General features: G+C 38.7%; 1 protein-coding gene across 1 annotated transcript in view; it reads left to right on the top strand.

The window, feature by feature from the left end:
* LOC137991554 (fibropellin-1-like) overlaps window positions 1-24,674 on the top strand; it is a 34,318-nt gene extending 9,644 nt beyond the window's left edge. Inside the window, exons 2-14 of the mRNA XM_068836625.1 lie at window positions 8,118-8,138; window positions 11,150-11,547; window positions 12,099-12,212; window positions 13,107-13,220; window positions 15,183-15,296; window positions 15,406-15,525; window positions 17,202-17,315; window positions 17,861-17,974; window positions 18,666-18,779; window positions 19,711-19,824; window positions 21,055-21,165; window positions 22,640-22,682; window positions 24,617-24,674. Coding sequence (XP_068692726.1) covers window positions 8,118-8,138; window positions 11,150-11,547; window positions 12,099-12,212; window positions 13,107-13,220; window positions 15,183-15,296; window positions 15,406-15,525; window positions 17,202-17,315; window positions 17,861-17,974; window positions 18,666-18,779; window positions 19,711-19,824; window positions 21,055-21,165; window positions 22,640-22,668 — 1,477 coding nt within the window. The 3' untranslated portion in view covers window positions 22,669-22,682; window positions 24,617-24,674. The remainder of the gene's footprint in view (window positions 1-8,117; window positions 8,139-11,149; window positions 11,548-12,098; window positions 12,213-13,106; window positions 13,221-15,182; window positions 15,297-15,405; window positions 15,526-17,201; window positions 17,316-17,860; window positions 17,975-18,665; window positions 18,780-19,710; window positions 19,825-21,054; window positions 21,166-22,639; window positions 22,683-24,616) is intronic.
* The last annotated feature ends 2,826 nt before the right edge of the window (window positions 24,675-27,500 follow it).

The raw sequence follows: 27,500 nt of genomic DNA, 5'->3' as shown, positions 1-27,500 counted from the left end.
TTGGTACAGTGGCCCACTTCTGCAACGGCAAAACTTACCTTCCCACGGCAAAGCGTACTTTCTCACGGCAAAACTTACTTTCTCACTGCAAAACTTACTTTTCTACGGCAAAACTTACTTTTCCACGAAAACAATTACTTTCTACGGGTTTGCCTAAAGCCTTAAAGAACCAGAAATCGGGAAGTGGGAATTCAGGAATAAGAACTTGACCCAAAGTCACTTAAAATGATGCAGCGTCTTGCAAATGTTCACTATTTTGACCCCACTATCCAGACACAACACGACTAACTCAATCACAACACAACTGTGTAGATACATGGGAAAGTAGGACAGCAAGCGCCACAAGCCGGTTTATTTTGCTTACCATATGCATACAAACTCCGCTATAGCATAACAATACCTAAGCATACTTAATGGTACTGACCTCCTAAAAACTTGTTAAAGGAAAAGTACACTGGGCACCTGCCGGATACGAAAACCCAAAACCCTTCGGGAATGAGGGAACGTATTCTCCAAACCCTATGCAAGTGCCACTACCCTATGGAGGCTAAGGGGAAACTTTAACAAAAAAGTAGGCGAAGAAAGCTGAACCTAGACTGATTCAAATCCCTAACTGATCACTATTTGTACGACAAATTACCCATAATCCCCATCAGACAACCGGACCCAGTCCTCTGGTCCGTGCCGTCAAAATATCCATTTCTGCCAATTTCGCAGGCTACAACTGTCAGAAATAGCATTTTATCTCGCTGGGTAATTTGTCACATGCTGACTCCTTTTGGGAAGGGATTTATCTAGTAACTTCGGAAGAGCATCCAACTGTGTAGGCTTTTTCTTTTTCTTGATTGTGGATTGATCATGTTTTTGACATCAAATATTACAGCAGTTGTCTTCGGGCGCTCGTTTTTCTTGATTACACTGGTTTGTATTACGGAATAGGATTACGTGCAGTGATGATTTGAAGTAGTATGTTTAGCGTAGTTTTAAGCAACTAGGATGTTGAAGATATCTCTAAAATTTCATTTTAACAGGTGTTTGATAATTACCATGTGAATCACAGCAACAGCGAAGGATTTCTGACTTCAATTCTATGTATTCTTATTCAGGAATATGGACGATCGAACGCATCCTTACATTGTACGTGCAATACTTATGGAAAAGCCTTTTACCATGACACGGAAATGAAAAATTCTCCTCTCAGCTCGCCCTTTCTATAAAACATAAAGGAAAATAGCTAATATCTAAAACAGTTTTCATTTTATTTCAAATCAAAACAATTGCTTTCCAAGTACTTACAGCGGTTACTTTTCACACGCGCCCTAAACGACACTTTTTTTTTTCATTTTTCGAAACTAAATTTGGGTGGACGTCAATCAATCAATTTAGTTTCGAAAATGAAAACAAAATCGTTGAGAGGCTCGTGTGACTGATATTCGCTGTAAACTCAGGTAACGCTTTCGCCTTCGCATGCAAGAATTCACTGTTCACGATCACAACATTCTTTTAATTATTTCTCTATGGTAGTCGATTGAAAATACAACCCTTGTCAGTTGTCCTTGGTTATTCAGAAGAGACTGGTTCTGTCTTAAATGGTGATGCAGGTGGATCTATCTTCGTGGAAGCTATGTAAAAAGAAATTATATGGCATACCAATTTTATTCCATTAAAGAAACCAAAGAAGATTGTTGGAAATGAGTGCAATTCTTAATTCGAAAGGATCTTGAGAAGAGCAGATGAGAAATAACTTGAAGCAATAAAACAATTTTTTTAAATTTTTTAGAAGACATGTTTCGACATACTTATGCCATCTTCAATTGTGACAAGTTTTGCAGTTTGAAGTTAAACCTATTTATAAGACAAGAAGATCTTTTAGATCTTATAACCGCGCTTTGAAAAGTTATCTCTTTTCAAAAAAATAAAGTTGCAACGTAATGCACATTCCGGAGCAGTCCTTGTTGATTCACTGATGACTATCGACACAAAATCACCTGATCAATCTGTAGCACAACAACTGACAACAACGATCGCACACGAACTTATTCCACAATCACTTATTGCCGAGGTGAAATCTTCAATTGCACCATCAGTCGTAGCCGTTGTGAAATCTCCGATGACGTAATGGTCTTAATTAATCTGGAACTTTCTTCGGGATATGTACGGGTATGAAGGATACGATTATAACACTTTTAACAACTTACAGCTTTCTTTCTTAAAAGTCACGATTAAATTTAATTGGTTTTTTACATGAGTAAAGGGCTAGCAAAGTAGTCACACGCGTCACATAATTCAAGAATTACGTTATCCACGGCGATCTTTAGTACGGTGGTTATTTCCCTACCAATGAAAGTTGAAACGTCGACATATTCCATAGATGACGTAATGGCTTTTATGTATTTAATACTCGCTTCGAATCAAGCGCTTCAATAGCACATAAAGGCAATATATTTTGTACTAAATGAAGAGTGGAATATTCATAAAATTTTAAGTATAGCCGCGCGGTTAATAAACAAGGTACAGAGCAAGAACCGCGCCCGGCCCATGGCCGCACGGTTAAAAAGTGCAATGGACGAATTGATACATTATTCGCATACTTACAAAAACAAATTAAATGGATCAGCTGAGATACTTAGGTACTATCGTCGCGACAAAAAAATCGGTTTGATTGACAACAATCGGTCTTCTCCAGTTACCTCTGTTTACGCAAAAAGACCTTTACGGGTCTGTTTGCCAATTTCTTAAGCTTTGCCCCGTCATCATACAAATTGGGATTGCTTAGAACACTTGTCCACAGGGTTTATAAAATAAATAGTACATGGTTTGGTTTCATAAGGACATTCAAGAACTCGTCAGAATTTTACGAAAAAACTGTTTCCCAGGTTGGACGATTGATAAGATCATTCGGGAATATGTTAACGAGGAAATTCGTCACACTAGTCAGATAAGTCACAAAAATGGAAAGGATTTTTCAAACACTCACTTTTAAAAGCTCCCTTATATTGGTATTTTCTCGAAAATAACAGAAAAAAAGATTAAGAAATTACTCAGAATGTATTGCACTAATATTGATGTTAAGTTTTAAAATAAAACAGTTGTTTATCATGAAAGATTTTGTGCCACAGGGTCGCCGCTCGTACCAAGAAAGGAATTTTATTTAAGTGTCTAGTCGTTCTAGCGCTGGAGCGCTAATTGGGGACACTGTAAACTGAAATTAACAATTAAAGTAAATCAAGTCAAATGTTGGTTTTTGAGGAGAGGGGAAACCGGAGTACCCGGAAAAAACCTCTCGTTGCAGAGTAGAGAACCAACAAACTCAACCCACCTATGACACCGAGTCCGGGAATCGAACCCGGGCCACATTGGTGGGAGGCGAGTGCTCTCATCACGTATAAATTTACTTGTGCTGGATGTAATGCCATTTACATTGGCGAAACCACTCGTCATATCCCTACTCGCGTACGTGAGCACCTTGTTTCGGACAAGGCCTCTCATGTATACAAACATCTCGCGTCATCAAAAGCTTGTCGAGACTCATGCTCCACTGAATGTTTCACAATATTAGACTCAGCCAAATCACGTTTTAAAATTAAAATAAAAGAAGATTTGCATATCAAATGAAACAAACCTACTCTTAACCAACAGCTACAGCATTTTGGCCTATCTCTTTCAGTTTAGTCTCGTTGGTTATTCAGTTTTAAATTACAACGAACGTTTTCTTTTTCATTTTTTAACGGTTTTGTCGCTACGATAGTATCTTAGTGTCTTAGCAAATCCATTTAATTTGTTTTTGTAAGTATGCGAATAATGTATCAATTCGTCTATTGTATTTTTCTCTTAAATAGGTTTCAATTCAAATTGCAAAATTCATCACAACTGAAGATGGCATAAGTATGTCCATAGTTAGTAGAGGGGTATGTATAACTATGGTATGTCGAAACATGTCTTGTAAAAAAATGTTTTATTTCTTCAAGTTAATTGTTAATTGATAATTGTTAATGTCATCGACATCCAAGTTGTGCTCGCAATTGATCAGGATGGTCGGCCCAGCATGGTTCCCCATTGCCAGTACCTCAGTCTTTTCTATGAAGATGGTAAGGCCAAAGTCCTGGCAGGAAGTCGCGCTCTCTGTGTGACTGACAAAGGCAGCGCCGCCGTGAAAGAACATCTCTGACAAAAAACACTGTCTTCACTTTGGTCTTAGCGCGGAGACGAGTCATCATAAAATTATCTGAAGCTCGTATCGTTTCGCATCTTCTGCAGAATGTCTTTTGTAAGACAAGCTACTCGTTTGCCACTTAGAGCTGACATCTTTGTTTGCTGTAAGGTTCTTGATAAGTTATCTGTGTGAGAAAACAGCCGCTGTCCTAAATTCAACCCGAAGAAGGAGTCAAAAGTGTTCATTCGCGCTTGGCATCCAATGATCCTTCCACGTATATCGGACTGGAGTTTCTCATCAAGGGAAATTGTCCACTCCTGAAGAAGAGCTGCATAATTGTCTAGGATTCGCTTAAAACAGCTTGCGCCCTTGGCTTCAGATTCAGGGCCTTCTAGGATTTCTTTTATTTCCCCTAGGAGATTTTCTCGTTTTGGTGAAAACTTTATGAGGGAAACGATTTCTTTTACTGTGTCCATAGTGTCTGATAACAACTTACAGTTTTTCGTGGTGTCCATTACACTTAAGCTGAGTGAGTGTCCATGACAGTGAGTAGGATAAGCCTTTGCTTGGAGGTCCTGGATTCTTTTCGCCACACCCGTTTTATGTCCCATCATGTTGCTGGCTCCATCATAGCATTGTCCCCTACAATTAACTAATGTTAACTGTAGTTTTAATAACATATCTTTTATAGCCGACACTATAGTTTCCGCGCCGATGTCATTTGATGATCAATAACTGTGAATTACTTAACGAATTATCTTTTTTTTTAAACAATTTTAGAAGCGAATGAAAATTACTGTAGTTCTGACCATCCTCCTTTTTGTGGTAGTGCACTGTAAATGCACTACACACTATGTCACCGTGTTGTAAGAGTGTAAGAGCGTAAGAGTGTAAGTTCGTGGTGCCAATAGGCCCGCACAACGTGCTAAAAATCACCAAAATAAACAGGTCTGATGGAAGCGTGCTGGAATTTTAACAAATGTGCCCCAAGATCGGCAAGAATTTGTGACGCTGATGAATACAAAAATGGCATCTATTTCCAAAACGATGGAATTATCTGGTGATTAATAACTTCGTCTAGGAGAGTGGATTTTTGACTTTGCAGAAGCAATTTTCAACCTCAAAAGTTGGACGATTGCGCTTCTTGTGTTGAATTCACATTTCTTGTCGAACGTTATAACACTTGAAAGAAAAAAAAACTAATATATAATAAAAGCAAAAACCCAGTGTCTTGCCATCATTTCAAGTGTCACAGATGCATCCTTTGTTTCGTGAGTTGTTAGTAACACGCAAGGAAACTTAATCACAAGCAGCCGCTGAAATCGATGTCACTTTCGATTTTGCGATTTACTTGTGCAGCCAAAAGTACAATAGAAAAATTGAACGTACCGAAAATCTCCCAAAATGTTTTTCGCTGGTAGTAACTTTTTTAACATTCGTGGAACAAAATTCAATTATTTTCATGTCGCAACATTTTGTTGCTGATGGCAATCTTTTTATTCTCGATTGACAATATCTGAAAACGTCCTTCTTCTGTTCCTAACACCTGTGTATCAACATTAATCTACTTTTGTATCCATATTTGTTTTGCTTAAAGCACGTTAACAAAATCTGTACCCTTCTTAGCTCGCATTTTTGGGCCCTAAAAATATAATTTTTTGTCTTATGTTTCTGACAGCCAGTAGTACACTTTGAGGTCTCCCATCCAGATACTGGCCCCGCCGAACAGGGATTAATTTCAGTGAAGTATTGTCGTGGAAAGCTGTCAGACGCTCAGAGTACACCGCTTAAATAGGCTGTGAAAAAGAAGTTGAGGAGAACTTTATGTCAGCCTCGAAGCCAATGTGGCACTATAATGATTTACGATACCAAAACAATATCGTGTACTATTAGGGCTACATAATACGCAAAGACAACTTGAATTTCCTGGAAAACAACACGCAGCTCAGTTGACAGTTGTGGAACAAAGCACTGTGTCAAGTTACTGGACCACCACACGTACGCATTGCGTGCCAATTTTTTTGTTCCTTTTGCCGCTCCTAATTATTAACTGAAACCACTCCTGTTTCATCGCAAAAGGTAAATAAATAAAGACCTTCCACATCCCTGCCATCCCTGCCCTGCGACTCCCAAACGAGCAGAAATAAATGAGTTAAAATCATCTTTTTGTGCTACTATATTACTGTCTTAGTATATCCTAAAACAACTCTTCACCGCTATGTCGTTGGCTGGTAGTGCATATTTATATCGCCGCTTCGCGGTAAACATCCAGCACTAGCCACCTCCAGTTCGTTAAATAGTTGCACGTTCATTACACAAACAAGGAGAAAAATAAAGATGAATAGAGCAATTTGCAATGCAATCACAAAGCGTGAAAATACTTGTCTTGTAACAGAAAACCGTGACGTCGCGAGAGTAAGATATAAATAATTAATGCTTGCTTTCCTCTTTCTCATAAAAATATTCTGTGAGTGTACTTTTTCGTTTGGGCCTAGGAACATCAAAATATTGTTCATGAAAAGAAAAATGCTGGAATTGATAGGCATTTAAAAGAATTTATTTTAACCATGAAACGCATTCCGGTATTCATCAATACCGCTTCAGTTTTACCGAGCGCCTGTTCTCGATCAACGACGTAGTCAGTACGTCATAATTAGCGTGCGCATAAACAATCGGCTCGATTTTGTTACGTCAACAGACCATCCATTCATTTTTTCGATAATGATGTCGGGGGAAAAGGGATTAAATGAGAAGCGCACGGACTCGGTTTGACACCATATCAGCGGTTGTATTGGTTTTGGTAAGTTAAATATTATAAACCTAGACCCATACTTAGCATTTACCGCCTTAGTCGCCAATGCAATGGCTACCCTAACCCTGGTTGGCTTGTAATCGTACATACACGCTCAAAGTAATCGTACCAAAACGTCTTCCATGCTTGGGAGCAATATCTCAGTTAAGAACGACATCCGTCCTAAGTACATTCAGGACCTCGTTATGCAAAGACCAGATCATTTACCAAAACTTTGAATTTTCGAAATTTCAACGGAAAGTTTTTTTTATGTTCGTTATGAAAATGTACTTAAACTAAAAATAGAAAGATTAGTTAGCTTTATAGGTGATATCGAGGGCAAAGTCAATGGAGCTAAAGCCTTCCATCCACCTTCCGACGGACACATAAACACATACTTGCACTGACTTACCTTTTCTTTCGGGGTGAAGTGTGAGCATTTTTGGGGGGGGGGGGGGGGCTAACACATTTTGTGTTAACAAAAATATATTAGCAGTGGAGTCTCTTAAGCCTGTGTAATGGTGTGAATTGTTTCTGTAGAAGGAAAACTGGTTACTGAAAGTGTGTGATTGCTTGATACGCAGGTGCAGTGACGGGTCTGTTGGTTCAGAATGATGAACATTGCCTTGTTTATAATTCTTGCTATGGCGTGTGTTTCTTCGAGCGAAATTCGATGCAGAACAGAAGAAAAGTGGAGGCTTGACTTTGACATAGAGGGATGGGTGCATTGCGGAACTGCTGATTACGTGAAAGGCTTTTTTAGAAACACTAGCGCTAACAAAGAGCATCATAACTCTTTCCTGGAATATGCGCGATGCTGCAAAGCTCCGACGCCGAATGAAAATCGGAAACAAGGTTGTAAAATTTCCAACTGGACGACTGTCTTAGCCAGGTAAATCGGGGGTAAAAGAAATCAATATTAGTGTAGTTCATTATATAAACTAATATACTTTGTTCAGCTACTCACTTTACCACTCCTCGAAATTGATTCATCAAGGACGCAAATCGCTAAAACGAATTCTTAATTCTCGTTGCCCTTTTGCACAATTCATGGTTGTAAATACAAAAGATCGTAAAATGGCTATAACCTTTAAGTATACCTTCTAAACTTTCTTTATACTAAAACGTTAAGCACCGTTAAGTAGTCATGCATCCATGCCAATCCTCGTTTAGAAATCTTTGTTCCTTCTACGTGTGAGAAAAGGTTCTATCGAGTTTCCCGTATTCGAGCTACACGTCACTAAAATTATTTTTGCTCAATCGTTCATAACAGACGAGAGCAGAGAGGCAAAGAAATAAGACCGGGGTTTCAATATTAAATTGCACTCATGAAGCTGTTTTTCTAGCGTACGTAGCTGATGGAAAGTGTAGCCACAATAGAATGGTATATGCCACAATATACACCGAATTCATAAATGGCGGCCAACCTGGGTCGAGTTAGCGGCCAAACATGACACCGAGGCGTTTTAGGATAAACATGCAGTATTTTTGAGGAGGGAAGGAAAAAATGAACGATCGACGTGCGGAAAATTACATTCCTGGTTCTTCTTTAAGTGCCAGAAGGTCATCGGTATTAAAAAATGATGAGCTACGGTTGTGGCAGAAATGTTGTTGTTTAGCTGTAGTTGCACCATGTAATTGTTTTGCTTTGTTTCGTCAGTTTTGTTTGTTTACTTTCTAACTCAAACTTAGTAATTAACCTAATTGTAGTATATTTTACTTTATTTCTTGGTTTCCACAATGTAGTCTATCATTTCTGCCTGCTATTTAATATTATATCTCAATATTAATACCATGTATGAATGCTAGATTAGGTGTGCGAACACTACTAACCCTGTGGGTTTTTGCTCGCACATCTCCACTCCACATTTCTGTGACATGTATTATTAATTTGTATTGTTTTATCTGTGGAAATAAAGAAACCTATGAACCTAGGAGGACGAGTATCTTAAGAATAGAATGTACTGGCGACGACAAGCCCTTTTTGTTTTTGCTGTAAGTGCTATCACTGCTTCATGCAGAAAAATGACAAACCACTAATTTTAAAGCGACTTTCACACAGCAAACTAGTTTGCAAACTCGCGTTGGCAAACTCAAGTTGGTGTGTGTGAAAGACACAACAACACTGTTAAACATGTTGGCAAACTATTGGTAAAAATAGAGACAAGTTCTATTTGTTGCCAACAAATTGCCAACGTGTTTGCTGACTGTTTTTGTGCCGTTCACACACTCCAACTTGAGTTTGTTAAACTTGAGTTTGCAAACTCAAGTTTGCCGTGTGAAGATAATAAGATAGAAATGTGTATTGCATCAGTCTGGAGGTGTTGTGGAACTCCGCTTGTTCACGGGTGGCGTGTAAGGCCGGTTATTGTAACCACTCTTTGGCTCTTACGCTTAAAATTTGTAAATTTTCCTTGTTTGAAAGTGGAGGTACACACGATTTAATCAGTGACGCGGCAGCAAAATCCTGAGGCATACACTAGTAAGCTTCAAACCTCACCAGAGTTTGAATCAACAACAGCACAACTCGCACCCTGCTTGGCAAATGTTCGCTTTGTGTACAACAAATTCGAATCCGGATCCATAAGAAAACTGTCTTTCCCTTGAATGATGCATTCTTCGACTCTTAAAAAAGCAATAGCAACAAAAAGAAAAACAAGAGCATTTTTTCATTTCTTCAAACAGATGACTTGATTTCACGCAACTACGCCGGGTCGAACGATGTAAGCTTACAAAAATTAAAAATTTACCTCTTTACAATTTAATTTTTAAGCAGAATCGTTCCAACATTTCAGCCAAAACCGTAGCTCATCGTTTTTTTAATACCGATGACCTTCTCCCACTTAAAGAAGAACCAGGAATGTAATTTTCCGCACGTCGATCGTTCATTTCTTCTTTCCTCCTTCGAAAATAAGGTTTGTGTATCCTAAATCGCCTCGATGTCATGTCTGGCCGCCAGTCGACCCAGGTTGGCCGCCATTTATGGATTTGGTGTATGTTGCGTTTATTTTGCCCAGTCTAATACAGTTCTTAGGATAACAATTCCTATTAAAGGTCAGACACGTAACGCCAGATTAAAATAAAGAAAATGGCCAACTTTACTTCTGAGAAGTAGATAGTACTTATTATTAAAAAATGAACTACTGTACGGATATCAGATTTCCAGCATTTTCATTGGCTCGCCGGACACAGGCTATCAGTTCATTTACCTGCTGTACTTAATATTGTCAAGGAACACGTCAGCAATAAAGCGAGCTGAAAAGCATTTTTGCAGCTCTCAGAAAAAATGGCCGACAAAAGCCGTTATGGGCTGGAATAAAAACAACATGAAAGAGTTGTTGATCCTGGAGGTTTTAATAAAACAATTGTCCTATTCGGGCTTGCTGAATATAAAATGATTATAACCAACTCGGCGCGTTATCTATCACTTCATATCCAGCGCGCCCTCATAGAATAATTGTATCTGGCGTTCCCATTGGCTCACTCAATCTCGGTTATCAGCTCACGTACCGTAATGACCTTATATGGAAATTGATTGCCTCGATCGTTTTGTAAAGACTGAGACAACATACTGTCCTTCTGTTATTAAAACAGTTCAGAATTTAATGAAATTTAATAAAACAGTTATTCCATTCGCACTTATTGGATATGAGACTGGTTATGATAGACAATGGATCAGCGGAGCGCCGGGCGCACCCAAGGCGCGCGTGCGCAGAGCACCATAGGTAAGAAAATATGGTAAACTATCGATGCGAGAAATTCTGGTTTTATAGCCATGACGTCATCGATCGTCCGTACGTACGTACGGAGAATAGAAAGCCATGTATGCCAATGTGACTAGTATCATACTAGTTTACAGCATACATCTTTGATATTGGACACCCATGTTTTGATCAATTGACACCTTACAAAACAAGGTATCCAATGACCAGTATCACGTAACCATATCGCGGGCTCAAGCTTAGATAGAGCTTTTTTTGGAAGTTGACCGCTAACCAGGTACTGGTTTTCGATTGGATTGCAGCAATAATTCGTGATAATAATTGCAGCAATAATAATAATTGCAATTATTATTGCTGCAATTAGTATTGCAGCAATAATAATTGCATAGACAATTATTATTAGGTTTAACTAAGCTTTTTCTTAGTTCACACGCACTTTAAAGTTTGAAGGGCTCTAACAAATGTCTTCTTTAGTAATCACAGGTGGGCTCAATGTCCCGCTGGACACTTTCTGGAAGGCTTATTCCAAAGTGGTGGCGGTCAAAACAAACAAGTTCTTCAATATATCAAAAAAGCCAATTGCTGCAAGCCCAACAACTTGCCAAATCAGTACCTTCACTGCTACTTCAAGCCTGTGAACAAGTCAATCGAAACTAAAGGATGGGTTGAGTGTGATGGCGGTTATTACATGACGGGTTTCTACCGAGGAAACTGTGGCCAGTTGAAGTGCATCGATAAAATTAAGTGCTGTAGTATGAATACAAGCGGTTTGAACAACTGCTCGAAAAACCCTTGCCAGAACGGAGGGACCTGTCGTTATTTCAGAGAGAATCACAAGTGCGACTGTAGACCTGGATACACGGGCAGCCATTGTCAAAAAGGTAACGAAACGCAATAGTCCGTGTAATAACAGAAAACGTCCCATACGTCTGATACAATTTAGCATTGCGTTATAAAAAAAAGTGCGATAATAAATTGGATCTTCGGTGTTTTGTCGGGTATTATCGCAGGGTATTTTTATTAATTCTTTGAATTTTGACCCGCCTTATTACGTGTTCTTGGAAATGCATCAGGACGTACCATTCCATTAAATATCCTCACTATCAAGGGAGGAGGTCATTATCAACTAGCCAACTAAAAAAGGTAAGATCAAAGTGCCGAAACAAAAACGGTGGCACAAAATGCAAGTTTTCTACATCGCCTCGGATCAAATGATGCTCACCAGCTGTGTGGCTCAATCCCTCAAATATGTCTTTAAAAGCCTCTTTACAAAATATAATCCACGGCGGTATTGTAGACATTAAATGGAATTGCCCAGTGAAAATCGTAGACCTTCTCTTTGGAAGCAGGTCTGGAGCACAATTGATAGGAGTATTTGGTGACAGAAACAGTGCCTTCGCAATTCATCCCTTAATTGTTTTATATTGTTTAGATATGGACGAATGCAAGATTAACCCTTGCAAGAATGCAGCAAGCTGTGTCAATCTGGTAGGAAGCTATCGATGCGATTGCAAGTCTGGATACACAGGCACTAAATGTGAAACAGGTAAAACTTATTTGCTGACTTTATCCTCTGCTGTGGATATATAGAGATACAGTTAAAGTTTTTGCTACACGGTTGGGAAGGACATTGTGAATTGGAGCTTCACATCGCAATTTTTAAGGTCGGGACACACTAGGCGACAAGTCGCAGCGACATGTTGCGACACGACGCCTGTTGGGTGCACAAGCAGTGATCTCGTATGAGGGGGAATGTGAACTAGTTTTCTAATTTAATATGGCTGACCATATGATACTCTCTCATTGGTTCATTTATATTTTGTCGCAGCGACTTGTTGCCGAATGTATACACACGATGCGACAACGCTGCTTTCGCTAATTTTGTCGCTGCGATAAGTCGCACGAATTCAAACTGGTTTGAATTCGTGCGATTGATCGCAGCGACAAAATTCTGCCGCAGCGACAATGGTTTTCATGAAATAAACCGTGTCACAAAAGACGGAGCAAGATACGCGAGTCTCGTGAACTGCATTGGGTGCGAAACGGCGTACACGAAAATAATACATGCAAGAATGGCACTGCATGAGTTGATCTTGTCGCCAAATACTGATGTGATTGCAAAAGGGCATACACTGGAGGCAGCCTCGAAACTTGGAATTATTTTATTTCTAAACATGAATAAATTGATAAAAATCATAAATAAAATCATTTTCCTATCCTCACCCAATGACATTTCGCTGAAATTTCCTATGTCAGGAAGGAGCCACCTGCTGGTTGATCTTGTTAGAGATTATAGAAGTGATTACAGTCTGGGTATACTGGAAGAACCTGTGCAAAACGCTAGATCCTTCATCAAAACTAAATTTAACTCAATGAGTGCCAATGTAATTAGTATTTTTCAGTTTGCACTCGTTTTACCGTAATTTCTTGTTATCCGCAGATATCAACGAGTGTTTCTCCAATCCATGTAAGAGTGAAGGAACGTGTATTGATTTGGTTGGAAGATACCGCTGTGATTGCAAATCTGGATACACCGGCAGCAGTTGTGAAACCGGTAAGATTTTACAAAAATATTGTTTTGATTTTCATAAATGTTATTCAAAGTTTATTGTTAATGCTCGTTAATTTTTGTGACCTACGCTATCATTCTTTCATAAATATCAACAATGTTCAAAAGCAACGTCATTTATACACGATATTATTACAGCAGAGCTGATGGTCATGTTTCTACAAAGTTAAAACTCGGACTTATTTAAAATGTACATATATATTAAACAATTTACGTTAAATTGCGCGCCCTAGTGTGTTTTCAAACAAGCTTATGCTTGAAATGGCACGAATATCATTGCCAACAGAATTTCATAGCACGTAGATATACGAAAAATAAATAAATTCGTGTTGGGCTTTGGTACCATAAAGGTCTAAGTTGTAATTGCAGACATATTTTGTAAATAGTTTGTTTATGGGTTTAGGTGAGACGTCATAAAAAAAGCTTGTGAGCTAGTGAAAGTAGTCTATGCTCGTATGAACATTTAATAGTGAGCCAGTTGCTTTGGACTGACTTGATCACTCGGTGTGTACCAATCCAGGCCGTAGATGATCTTTGCGTCACGTACGTGTATTTTCTCCAACTCATCAAAGAGTGATTTTCCACAGGAGTCCCTTTCAACCAAAGTATTAATGACTGATGGTAAACTTACTTCGAAATAAAAATCAGCTCTCCCTGTAGAGGGTAACAATACGAAGATCTCAGGAGATTCAATTTTTGTGTGAAAGACTTAATTAACTCTCTTACATGAACCTTCCAGTTAAGATTTTCCTCAAGCTTGATACCTAAACATCTAGTTGTCTTAACTTTATTGGCAATACTGTTCCCCAATGATACTGCTTGTAGCGGTCCAACAAACCGGCCGCGCATTAAAATCATGTACTCGGTTTTACTGGGGTAAGGTATGGGGTGGTTTCGGCAGCACCAGTCATATAATTTCTGAAGAACATTGTTCAAAAGGACAACGACCTTGTCAGAAGATGATACAACCACATAGATGGTCGTGTTGTCCGCATACATATAAATCTCATCATGACTATCGTCGACTATACCAGGTAAATCGTTGCGAGACAACGAAACAGGGTAGGTCTCAAAATAGATCCTTGCGTTACGTCAAACCTCACAGGCAGATCCATTGACTAACGTAGTTTGAGAGCGGTGCCTACTATTGTTATTTCGCATACGTTCTGCGCATCTCCAGATACTCGGATTTCCTATCGCCGATGCTTACTAATACAGGGATATTCTGCGCGGTTTAAAACTATCTGGAGAAAGTAGATCTTAGTAGGTACTCTTGGTATCCAAATAGAAAATTAGGGGTAACCGTGCATTTTTGAGAGATAATTAAGCTTCAATTTTAGAAAGAACGCCATACATTGCTTTGTATTTTAAAGCTTTTTACAAATAGTATTCATGAATTATCTTTGAAAAAAGCGTGGTTACCCCCAATTTTATTTTTGGATTTCAATAACACTTGTTAAGATCTATATTTCCTGCATAATCACACACCGGGGCAAAAATATCTTTAATTAGTAGGCACCGTCCTTAATAATCCAACACCGGCCGCTGGCATTTTTGTAGCAGGACATGATGAGAAATAAAATAAACGCCTTGCGAAAGTCTGCAAAGACGATGCCGACTACTAGGTGTTGATCAAGTTCCAATATGACTTACTGTCCTTGACATCGTCAAATAAATCTATATAGGACTAGCTTTTAGCAGCTCTCTCTTCACACGTAACTATGTTCCTTAATGAACGATACTGTTCACAGATATTGGTTGTTTGATAGTTTGGCCTTAAGAAGGTTTTTGTAAGGTAGAGTCATGAGGTACGTATTTCGGTAGTGATCCAGGGTAACGACTGGCGTCTGACCTTGATCTACCGGAAGGTCGCGTGCCTGTTACATATTTCAGCACATATTTGTGTCCATGCGCAATAACAATACAATAATTTGTTGTTGTTCGCAGACATCAACGACTGTCTGTCCAACCCATGTAAGAACGAAGGAACGTGTATTGATTTGGTTGGAAGATACCGCTGTGATTGCAAATCTGGATACACCGGCACCAGTTGTGAAACGGGTAAGATTTTACAAAAACATTGTTTTGATTTTCGTAAATGTTATTCAGAGTCTATTGTTAATGCTCGTTAATTTTTGTGACCTAAGCTATGATGATCATTCTTTCATAGATATCAACAAGTGTTCATCAAATCCATGCAAGAACGGAGGAACATGTGTAAAAGTCCATGAAGTTGGAGGATTCCGCTGTAATTGTAAATCTGGGTTTACTGGCCCAACTTGCAACACCGGTAATCATTGCCACTGCAATGCAACTGCATTGTCTTCGGTGTTTCCATTGCCGTAGTGATCATCACGTTTCCTTGAAAAAAGGGATTGTTAAATTCATTAAGTAGTGTGAACTTTCACTAAAACAACAAACCTAAGTTGTTTTCATAAATTCGAGAAAAAGTTTAATGTCAAAAACAAAGGCTAGGACAATGTAAGTGGGAATCAAAGTTTGATAACGAAACTTACTAAGTAACGGCAATATTACCTTTAATTCCCGGCTAATTCTAATGCTTTAAGTTCCGTTAAACCTATAAATGCCAGTTTTGCGAATGCTGCCCGTGTATCTGAATTTAAAAAGATCTTCGTGATAAGATCCACGCACGTTCGGTCTTCCTCAAGCACGCGCAATCACTTTTCCTGGTGAAATAAGAGGCCATTCGTGAAATGAACGCCTATCCAGTACATTTAAGAACGAAGAAACATGTGTGTATCTTGTTGGAAGATGGTTGTATATCTGGATGCGTTGCGGACAAAATCCGTTCTCAGGTTGAATCCGTTTTACGTATATTAAATTGTTGATCCTCATTTTACCTCTGCACCCAGATTAATTGAAGAAACTTTTTTGGAGCCTAAATTAAGCGTAGAGTAAAATTAGGGTCACGTTAGGATTAGTTTTGGTAATTCATATACATGGATATCCATTGACTTATTGTACAAAAGTAATTATGAAAAGAACTGTGATGGGTTGTAGTGTAGTGGAGAAGACTCAGGACCGTACATATCTCAAGGGTCCGAGTTTGAGTACCATTTGAGTGCTTAGTGTAGTTCTTTTTTCCCTTACTTTGCTCTGATGTTGAGACTGAATGGGTAAGTGCATGAAAAGAGAAACCGGTACGTTGATACGGAACATTAAGAAGATGTGTTGAGATGCGTAAGACAGAGCTTGAGGGAAGGTACAGGTGTTTTAAGTCATTTTGGGTGGTTAATAGCTGCTTTAAACTAGGTAGAGTGCATATTCAACCTAGGTAAAATGAGGATCACCAATTTAACCTAGGTAAAAACGTATTTACCATTATAACGGAATTGATCCGCAACAGATACACTGAGAGCATTTAGAACACTGGCGAAATACGCCATTATTTTCATAAGCATTGTAATACACTGCCATTGTTATAGCTGTTATAAATATTCGTTCTACTTTTTAGTTCTTCCATTACTCACTGACGCGACCCAATTCCAAAGCTATAACATGCATTAATCTTACCGCCAAATATCAGTTGCAACCTTCCCCTAGGGGTGTTTTTAGGCGCAATTAACACCCTTTCATTCCTTAACCTAGATGGGGCCTGAATGACAGATTGGCTGCACGTTTTCTTTTTATGTAAAGACAAAGTTTTGGTTTGTTTCTGTCTTCGCAACTTTTATGCATTTAATGCAATTGAAACTGAGTTTGAAGATGAAAAAGTTCCTAAATTGTCCGATTTTCAAAAGATAAAATCGTGCTCGCCCAATCCCTGCCAGAATGGGGCAACTTTTCCAGATATTGTTCGAACTCACAGCAGTGATTGTAAAATTAGGCACACATTCATCCACTGTGAAGCAAGTGAGAAAAAAGACACAACGTTTGACAGATTCGAAAAATTAGTTTTTGCAAACTGAAGATTTTTGCATTTCAAAAATTTGTTTTGTCTTCTAGGCATGCGCAACTGTTCAGCAAACTCGTGTAAGAATGGAGGAACGTGTGTTGATGCTGTTGCTGGGCATCACTGTGACTGTAAACGTGGATACACCGGTAGCAACTGCGAAGCAGGTAATGACTCAAACTCATACAGAGATCAAGGTTGAAAGGTAGATTTTGAAAAGATTCCCATGATGTTTCATGATTCCAAATACCTCCAGATCTAAGATGTTGTAGCAAACAATATTAGGTCTTGTTGTCTTTGTGTTGATATTAAAGAACAAAAAGATCTTTCTATCGGAAATTAATTAGAACTCTGGTCAGATTGTATGATCCTTGAATGTGAAATTAATTGCAACGGAGACCTTGGATGTCCAATTTATTATGATTAATGGTTAGTTAATTCATATAAGAAAGGAACAGATACTGTGGGATAACACCGATAAACTTTTAACTAGCGTACTTTGAAAGCACAGGGTAAAGATACATTTCAAAGAATCCCACATGCTCCCAGGTTCAAGGCTTAGAATCCCCCTGCATCTAAAATGTGGAAACAAGGATCAACGAATGTTGTGACTGTGCACGATTTAAATTCAATTGAAAACGTTCTTCATTTTTTGGGCTTGCTCGTATATTTCATCGTCTTATACATTCAGTTTTCCACAATTTATTTACAGAAACGAATGAGTGTTCACCTAATCCGTGCCAGAATGGGGCCAAGTGTGTGCATTTGAATGGAAGCTATAGCTGTGATTGTAAAGCTGGGTACAAGGGAAAGAATTGCGAAACAGGTTAAAACTGAATCAAATCTTTATCTGTGTTATGTCTTTTATAATGGATTATCAAAAATTGTGTGTTCTGAGAATAAACCTTTTTCCCGGGAGAATTTCTCATTATCAATCCCTCCAACAAATTGTTCCGTTAAAGTAAAGTAAAGTAAAGTAAAGAAACCATATTTAACGTCGATAACTCGTAACAATAATTAAACTGACAAACCTGAGGTCGACGGTGCGCTCATTTCACTCCCCACTCTCCATCAGTGCTCCGTTTCACGGGTATTTAAAGCTACACAGAGCGGAAAGACGTCGAAACAAGGATGTGAGACCCAGGAATCGAACTCAGGACCTCTTGCACCAAGGCCGCGCATCAACCGACTGTGCGATCCTTGCTCCTCGTTAAGGTTCTCCTACAATATTCCCCTATCAAGATTACGTGATTTACTAGTGCAGATGGTTTTCACAGTGACGTCATCAAATTCTCAAATCAAATCGCAGGTTGAAGATGACCTAGAAATGAATCTTTTTTCAAGTTTCAAGTTCCATGACGTCTTTCGTTTCGAAAATACAGCATTTTGCATTTCAGCATTGTCACCTTTTTACTTGGTTGAAAGAAATGTCACCAAATGTGTGTGACCATGCCCAATAACAATCATCGAACACCTCGCGATACACTCGTTTTACAATAATTTTTTGTTATCCACAGACATCAACGATTGTCTGTCCAACCCATGTAAGAACGAAGGAACGTGTATTGATTTGGTTGGAAGATACCGCTGTGATTGCAAATCTGGATACACCGGCACCAGTTGTGAAACGGGTAAGATTTTACAAAAACATTTTTTTGATTTTCGTAAATGTTATTCAGAGTCTATTGTTAATGCTCGTTAATTTTTGTGACCTAAGCTATGATGATCCTTCTTTCATAAATATCAACAAGTGTTCATTAAATGCCAATTTTGCGAATGCTGCCCGTGTATCTGAATTTAAAAGGATCTCCGTGATATGATCCACGCGCGTTCGGTCTTCCTCAAGAACGCAAAATCAGTTTTCCTGGTGAAATAAGAGGCCATTCGTGAAATGAACGCCTATCCAGTACATGCAAGAACGACGAAACATGTGTGTATCTTGTTGAAAGATGGTTGTATGTCTGGATGCGTTGCGGACAAAATCCGTTTTACGTATATTAAATTGTTGATCCTCATGTTACCCCCGCACCCAGATTAATTGAAGAAACTTTGGAGCCTAAAGTAAGCGTAGAGAAAAATTAGGGTCAGGTTAGGATTAGTTTTGATAATTCATATACATGGATATCCATTGACTTATTGTACAAAAGTAATTATGAAAAGAACTGTGATGGGTTGTAGTGTAGTGGAGAAGTTACCTAAGTTGTTTTCATATAAATTCGAAAAAACGTTCTATGTCAAAAATAAAGGACCTGGGATGTCCAATTTATTATGATTAATGGTTACTTAATTATGTAAGAAAGAAGCAGATGCTGTGTGAGGACAGCGATGTAGTTTAAACCAGCGTACTTTAAAAGTGCAGGGTAAAGATACATTTCAAAGAATCCCACATGCTCCCAGGTTCAAGGCTTAGAATCCCCTTGCATCTAAAATATGGAAACAAGGATCACCGAATGTTGCGACTGTGCACGATTTAAATTCAATTGAAAACGTTCTTCATTTTCTGGGCTTGTTCATATACTTCATCGTCTTATACTTTTAGTTTTCCACAATTTTTATTTATAGAAATAAATGAGTGTTCACCGAATCCATGCCAGAATGGGGCCAAGTGTGTGCACCCGAATGGGAGCTATCGCTGTGATTGTAAAGCTGGGTACAAGGGAAAGAATTGCGAAACAGGTTAAAACTGAATCAAATCTTTATCTGTGTTATGTCTTGTATAATGGATTTTCAAAAATTGTGTGTTCTAAGAATAAAACTTTTTTCCGGAAGAATTTTTCATTATGAATCCTTCCAACAAATTGTTCCATTAAGGTTCTCCTTAAATATTGGTTTTCACAGTGACGTTATCAAATCCTAAAATCAAAACGAAGGTTGTAGATGACCTAGAAATAAATCTTTTTTTAATTTTAAAGTTCCATGACGTCTTTCGTTTCGAAAATACAGCCTTTTGAATTTCCGACACCATGATAAAAAGTTACCCCGTAAAAAATGTCTATGCCTATGAATCTCAGCAGTCTGTGCGTTTCAAGTACATTAGAAGATATTTTCATACACATGTATTTTATCTCATGAGTGAAACGTAAGCGCTTTCATCGTTAAGTGAATTCCAGATGTTCGTGTGGATTTCTGGCCGCCATATAAGTGCACAACGGCGGTTGCACCATCATGGCAGCTGTATAAGAAAAACTCTATAAAGTTGCGTGAAACTCTTCGACAAATGACTCAGAAACGATAGAACGCACAGACCTGAGAATTGGTGAGGTAATTAATAAATGTGTCTCCTACAACATTCCAAGTTTTTGGCTTATTTCATTGAGTGGTTTCGATTTTTTTTTTTTTTTTTTTTTTTGCGTGGCAGTGAAAAACGGCGGATCTATTAACTACCTGCACAATCCCATAATACACCTCTATTACCCCCACAGCTTTTGCATAACCATTGTTTGCAATTTCTCCTGGGACATGAAAATGTCCTAAGTGAAGTCGAAACCAATGCTTATGCAGATTTTTGGGTGGTAAAAGAGGTGTATTATGGGATTTGTGCAAGTAGTGAATAGCGTAAAGTATTTTTCGTATCTAGTTACATAAGAAAAGTGTCGTGCCATGGGTATGTATGTGTGCAGATTGACTCGCAAAGAATCGCTTGCATAAATGTCTTCTGTTGACACTGACATAAAACTGAACATTTTTCGCTCGAGGTTCCAAATATGTTTTTAGGGGAAAATCGTGCCTCACATCAAACGAAATCGGTCTGCCAGGACATTGAAATGCCTCCATTACTAAGCACCTTTCAAAGATTAAGGGCAAATTCTTTCATTCCGCGTGGGGTAACGAGGTATTTTGGTTGCTAAAAGTGTCTTGGCTTGTTGAGTGGACTACAATTTGATTCTAGATGTCATCTTTTTTTAGAGATAAAAGACTGCGATTCCAACCCATGTCTGAACGGAAGTACATGTGCGGATCTGCTGGCAGGGTATCGATGTGACTGCGTGACTGGCTTTATTGGAGTCAACTGTGAATGTAACTGAATATATGATAGATACATTAGTTTTTTACTTAGGCATTAACTTCAGTGTTTTTTTTTTCTTGAAAAAAACGTAGCTTTATTAGCTAAATTGGTAGGATAATGATATTCAAATGTTGCTTGCCCCACATGGACCAGACACTTTGATAACTAAGTTGAGGGATAGTTTACGCATTCAGAGCTTCCATTGAATTGGGTTTAAATTCTGAGGCATCTTTTGAAACGAGACTTCAGAAGTGCTCCCTAAGTAACCTTTCAGTGAAATATGTCCAGGGTACGGAATTACAGTCGATAGTGGCTGTTCAAAACTTCTCATGAAGTCAGAAGGATATTATTCCGGATAATTAGGTCCTGTAAAGACATAAGGAAAACTTGATATATTTCGAATGCTTTCCCTTCTGAAAGCGCGAAATGCCGTTCAAAGCTACGATGTTGTCTCTGGCAGCGCTCTTCCGACAGTGGTATTTGGATGATCAATAACGTTTATGTCGTCATATTTTTCAATCAAAAACCTTACAACGCAGTGATAAAGCATATTTTAGATGCCAAATGTTCTGCCAACGTCCTAAAACATGTGGAGAAGAAATAAGAGGAAAGTCATTTGATGTTATTGTGGACATGATTAAGTAACCAAAATATAATAATAATAATAATAATAATAACGATAACAATAAGAAGAAGAACAAGAAGAAAAAAAAGAAGAGAATGTTTCTGTAAATTTCGCCTTTAGTTACTTTTTTCAGGAAAGCAATGTTGCCAGTTATTGGCATGAACCATTGCAAGGGCCGATTTACACGGTACGATTTTTGTTTCATGCGACAAGCTTACAACAGGCCTACAACTCGTTCATGATTGTCGTAAAAAAAAAAAAGGAAAGGAACTTTATTTAAGTGTCTAGTCGTTCTAGCGCTGGTGAGCTAATTGGGGACACTGTAAACTGAAATGAACAATGAAAGTAAATCAAGTCAAATGTTGGTTTTTGAGGAGAGGGGAAACCGGAGTGCCCGGAGAAAACCTCTCGGTGCAGAGTAGAGAACCAACAAACTCAACCCACATATGACGCCAAGTCCGGAATCGAACCCGGGCCACATTGGTGGGAGGCAAGTGCTCTCACCACTGCGCCATCCCTGCACCCCTGTGCGTGAGAAAAAATGTAGTGTTGTAGCATTTTAAAACATGTTTTAAAACGACAATCTTAAGTCATATCGTAGGCCTGTTGTAAGTTTATCGTATGCGCCAAAAATCATACCGTGTAAATTGGCCCTAAATAATCTTCCGATATCCCAGTATTCCAATGACAAGGTATTTTTAATACAATTCTTTTGGCACGCATCGGTAACGGTAGCAAAGAACATCGTCACAAAACATTGGTAACTCAAAAAAATCAAGGTGCCCTAACATAGAATTCTAAAACAACCGTCCATTTGCCCTTTGAGAGTAATCCTTTGGTAATTCTGTTCATTTCCTTAGTTCAAGGGGATCATCAATGCGAGGAATAGTACACACGAAGAAGGTAAATTTCACTTTTTCGTTTTTTGTTTACACGGAAACGAAAAAACTTTTTGAATTGGCGAAAACCAGTACGGATGCGCTTCACGCTCACTCGGTTCCTGCAGAGCCTTGCAGGTTTTTCAGATTACAAAGTGAGACGATTATTGATCTCGAATACAGGGATCAATTATTAGTCGGCTTGGTATGATTTTACCCTGGGGGCCAGAGGGTTTTTTTTTCCAAAGTCTGAGACAACAAGGGCTAGCTAGAGGGGTCCTGGGGTGTAATGACCGAGGATCTCTGGAGGCAGGAGCCAAGAGCCTCAGTTTCAAGCGGGAATTGAACTAGTTCACTGATTGCACATAACGTTTGAGGGAGTTTTTGATTGGAAAACCGGTTTTCAACAAATTGTGCGATAAGCAGCGTTGCGAGACTTCAGCCCGAGAGGAAAGCGCATAAGCTCTTATTTAAATGTTATTTTGCGCTTTATAAATAATAATTTATTAATAATTATTATTATTAAAAAGACATTATTGCGAGAATTCTTGAACCAAAGCAACTTCGATAGGAAGCTTTTCATCAGGGGAGGAAGCTTATGGTATTTTTTAAAGCTTGTTCCGATAGTCTAGGGGCTGCTTTGACAACGCGAAGGGAATCTCAGTTAAATTTGCTTATCGATTCGCTTATGAGAGAACTTGTTGGTAGTGGAACTCAAGCTCGTTTGACAGCGATCGATCGAGGAAATTACATCATTTGAAACTGAATAGTAGAGAAAAAATTGGGCACGCCAACATCAGAGGGGCCCAGTAGTTAGGACGCTTGCCTTGAGATCCGGGCTTCCTGGGTTGAAGACTCGTCCGGATGATCAATTGTTGAATTTCTTCCTGGTAGTCCCTGGTTCAACTTCTCGGACGCACTTGTAAGTAGACAACTGGTTTTCCTCCGACCAGTTGTTGTTGTTGCGTTCTGTCAATTCGTTGATTGTGTTTCATTGGCCTGAAAAGCCCCTATGGGAAGTGATCAATTAAGTATTGTATTGTATTGTATCGTATCGTATCGTATCGTATCGTATCGTTCTGTACTGTACTGTACTGTACTGCACTGCACTGCACTGCACTGTACTGCACTGTACTGTACTGTACTGTACTGTACTGTACTGTACTGTACTGTACTGTATTGTATTGTATTGTATTGTATTGTATTGTATTGTATTGTATTGTATTGTATTGTATTGTATTGTATTGTATTGTATTTGTTGCAACTATGTCAGGGAACGGAGGACCTAGTGACGAAACATGGTAGGGACCTATTCTCGCTCCTAAAATAAATCAAACTTCACGCAACCTTAAATTAATACAATATCGCTAAAAGTGCTCCAAAATTCTGAAAGCTATTTAAGTTAAGAGCCTTCAAGGTCATCACAATTTCCAGGAACGTTCGGTGATGCACTTCGTTGCGTCGCGTGAGAAGCGGTGTCACCCTGCCATTCCGAGAGGAAATGAGGCTCCGGGCTCCTGCCACCAGAGGTTTTTCCTTCAGTTCTTGGTCGTTGCCGTCGTCGATCGTCTTACGTACCGTTCTCTTGGACCTTGGAAAGAAATTCCTCTGGCACCCAGGGTAATATGATTTAAGAATCCGACGGAATCGTGAACGTTTTTGCAGGTTTTTTGCAATAAAGTTTTCGCCAGGCTTTCTGATGAAAATAGGGAAAAGCCATCATGATACCGTGCATTCGTTAGAACTCGTTTTAACGCCATTCAAAGAACAAGTAAATTTCTTTGGTAGGTTCACGAGAATGATCCTTCCTGAGTAAATCGAATCCAATGGCTATTTTTTAAATTTACTTATGACTGACACATTGACTGACTGACTGACTGACTGACCAGATGATAGTAAAAGAGCGATCGCAGTGGTAGCAATCGAGCTGTTAATATTTTTGTATCTTTCTATTTACAGGATTGGACATTTTCAGAAAAGCTCTGGAAGATATGGAAATACAAAAAATACTTTAAATAATCAAACTGAACTTGTGGAGTATACTCTCTTTTCTTAACAATCTAAACCTCGCCATGCAAAACAATAAACCTTATATCAAGAAAGACTGAGTGTTGACGACTAGTTCTTCCCTTCTGCTATTAGATAAGAGAATTAACTTCACTTGTACAACATCTATACTCACCTCGCGTTGAAAAGTATAGACTGAATAGAAGAAGTCCAGTGATGGTTAGGAGAATACTTGAATCAAGGGAAGAAGGAGGAAACGAGCCTTGTGACAATGTTGCAATAAGCCTCGTACTGAAAAGGAAAAGGTTCCCTCGAAAACTGTGTACAATAACCGGTTTTTAAACTCTTAAACTTGAAAAAGCTGGTTTGCTGGGGGTAATGTAACTATATTTTGCCAACAAACTATGCAATTCTTTGATAATACTTTGATAATACTTTGATAATACTTCCCATTGCAACTTACCAGTTTAAAATCGACTTGGTCTGGATGAAAGGGGACGGTTATGCAACGTATAAACCAGGGTTTGTCTTAAGGGCCCACTGACGTATTTTTTAGGGTGCGTTGCTAACGATGTAATGGTTAAGTAATTTGAGAGAATTTGGCATTATTTTATTCAGTTTCCAACTTTTGTAAGCCAATGACCCTAAATATGACGTCATCATACCACGCCCACTCACGTGACCAATAAATGAAAACTTTAAATTTGTCTCCGTGCTACGCAATTTGGGCATTTAATCGATGGTTTGATAATTTGTATTCGTTTTTGCATCCAGCCAAGCATGGTTTTCTTTTTATTTTGAAAAATGTTCCTTTTAAAGACATAAACGATACTGAAATACCCATAACTTTTTCAAAAAAGATGATTTTAAAAAATCAATGCTTAGCTATATTCTGTATTTGGGGGTGAAACGTGCCATGTAAAAAAAATATTAATTCAATTTAAAACCGCCGAAAATTTAGCTTTTTTCTCAAGCCGGAAGTCAGTTCGTTTACGCACACGCAGTTGATCTCAGAACGAGCGCGAGGAAGGGCAAGGAAAAACCTTTGATGGAAACAACAGTTTGTGCGGTGACTATGGCGTTCCGTTACGGACAAAATCTTCAAAACACGTTCATACAAAATTAAACGCGCACAAATAAAGCGAAATTCGTTCATTTAATATCAAAACAGCAAAAAATAAATCGAACCGCATACATATAAATCGAACTTCCACAAATAGTAGGGCTAACGCTCACATGGTTCATATGGGGTAGAGACCTAGCACTTCACATTACACTCTAATCAGTTAAGTAATCATCACTGGGTCCACTCGTCGCATTGCCCCCAGAATGCGGCGTCGCTGAAGTGTTATTCCTCGTTGACGTAGGGCACCTTGCACCAATCTAAATCCAATTCTCGGGTTCACATGCAAAATTTCTCTAACAATTTCGTCCAGGGAGGTATTATCTATGTCAGTAGATGATTCTAGTAACCCCAAAATCGTTCCTCCCCCTCGCAATGTTCCCTTCATTGTACTTCAGACCAATACGAAACGCGTAGTCTTGAAGACAAAACGCTCAGAGTTCTTTCGAAACCGTCGAGGCGTCGTGAAAGGAATTCAGCAGAGGTGAACGACAAGCTTGCGTTAAGTGAAAACACTTATAAGTCTTGCAAAGAACGAAAGAATTCTCCCAATTCGTAATGGCTGAGCTGGTTTCTCACGGACATCTTTATAGACCTCAAACCAACACGTCACGCTAGTAACAGGAAGGTCCTAAGGCCACAACAATTACCATATATGAAATACCTACCTATCCATTTTTTCTAACCGCTGACCAGCTTTTGAAAGTTCGATTTATATATTTTTCTACGGTACGGTTGATTTTAAATATATGTATGCGGTTGGATTGATATTTGTACGGTTCGGTTGATATTTGTGTAAGTTCGATTTATTTGTACGGTTGGATTGATATTTGTGGAAGTTCGATTTATATGTATGCGGTTCGATTTATTTTTGTACGGTTCGATTTATTTTTTGCTGTTTTGAAGATTTTGTCCGTAACGGAACCCCATAGGTGACTTTTGTTTGTGAGTGGGTTTTCTTGTCAGCTCATGATATGATGACGTCAGTTGCCGAAAGTAACATTTCACTTCCTTAGCAACGCGCGAAAAATTCGTCTGTGGGCCTTTAAACAGGAAAAAAAACGAGCCTTAAAAATGAATCTCCCTCAGCTCATTGTTGAGCATCAGACTGGCAATATTACATCTTTGGTATTTCCCCTTAAGAATTAGTGAGTCGGCTCTGATCACTTACAGAACTTTTTTAACGCCTTCTCGTAATTCTTTTTCAATTGACATTATGGACACGGCCTATTTGCACGATTATGAATAAAACTCAAAAAAAAAGATTTTTAAGTATTTCTATTTTCATTGCTTTAAACGTCTTAAGTTTCTTCGACGTTGCCTAACGCTTAACACAGCCTTTAATGTAATGCCTGTGACTATTTCATCTTCATTTAGCGATGATTTTTTAAAGTCGACGTAACCACTGGCTTATTTCCAAAAGCTGATCGTAAATGCATTGTGCCTTCCACTCTTGCATGACGTCATAATAACACGTGGTGTTTTTTGGACCGAGTTGAGTTTTGAGCGTCGAGAGATAATTATCTAACGTTGAGTTTATAGTACAGTCCTGTGGTGTGATATAACCAACCAGTGCAATAAGAGTGTCATTCGTGCACATTTTTGGTCCCTTCGAGCCGGATGTGGAGTTAATTCTTGTGGAAATACGTACAGTAATTTTACGCGAGGTGTCAACAACGACAACCTTCATCTTGTGTATTTAACCTATGGGAA

Source organism: Montipora foliosa, chromosome 2 (assembly GCF_036669935.1).
Source record: "Montipora foliosa isolate CH-2021 chromosome 2, ASM3666993v2, whole genome shotgun sequence".
NCBI lineage: Eukaryota > Metazoa > Cnidaria > Anthozoa > Scleractinia > Acroporidae > Montipora > Montipora foliosa.
Note: the sequence above shows the minus strand (reverse complement) of the source record. Positions and strands in the feature narration are given on the sequence as shown.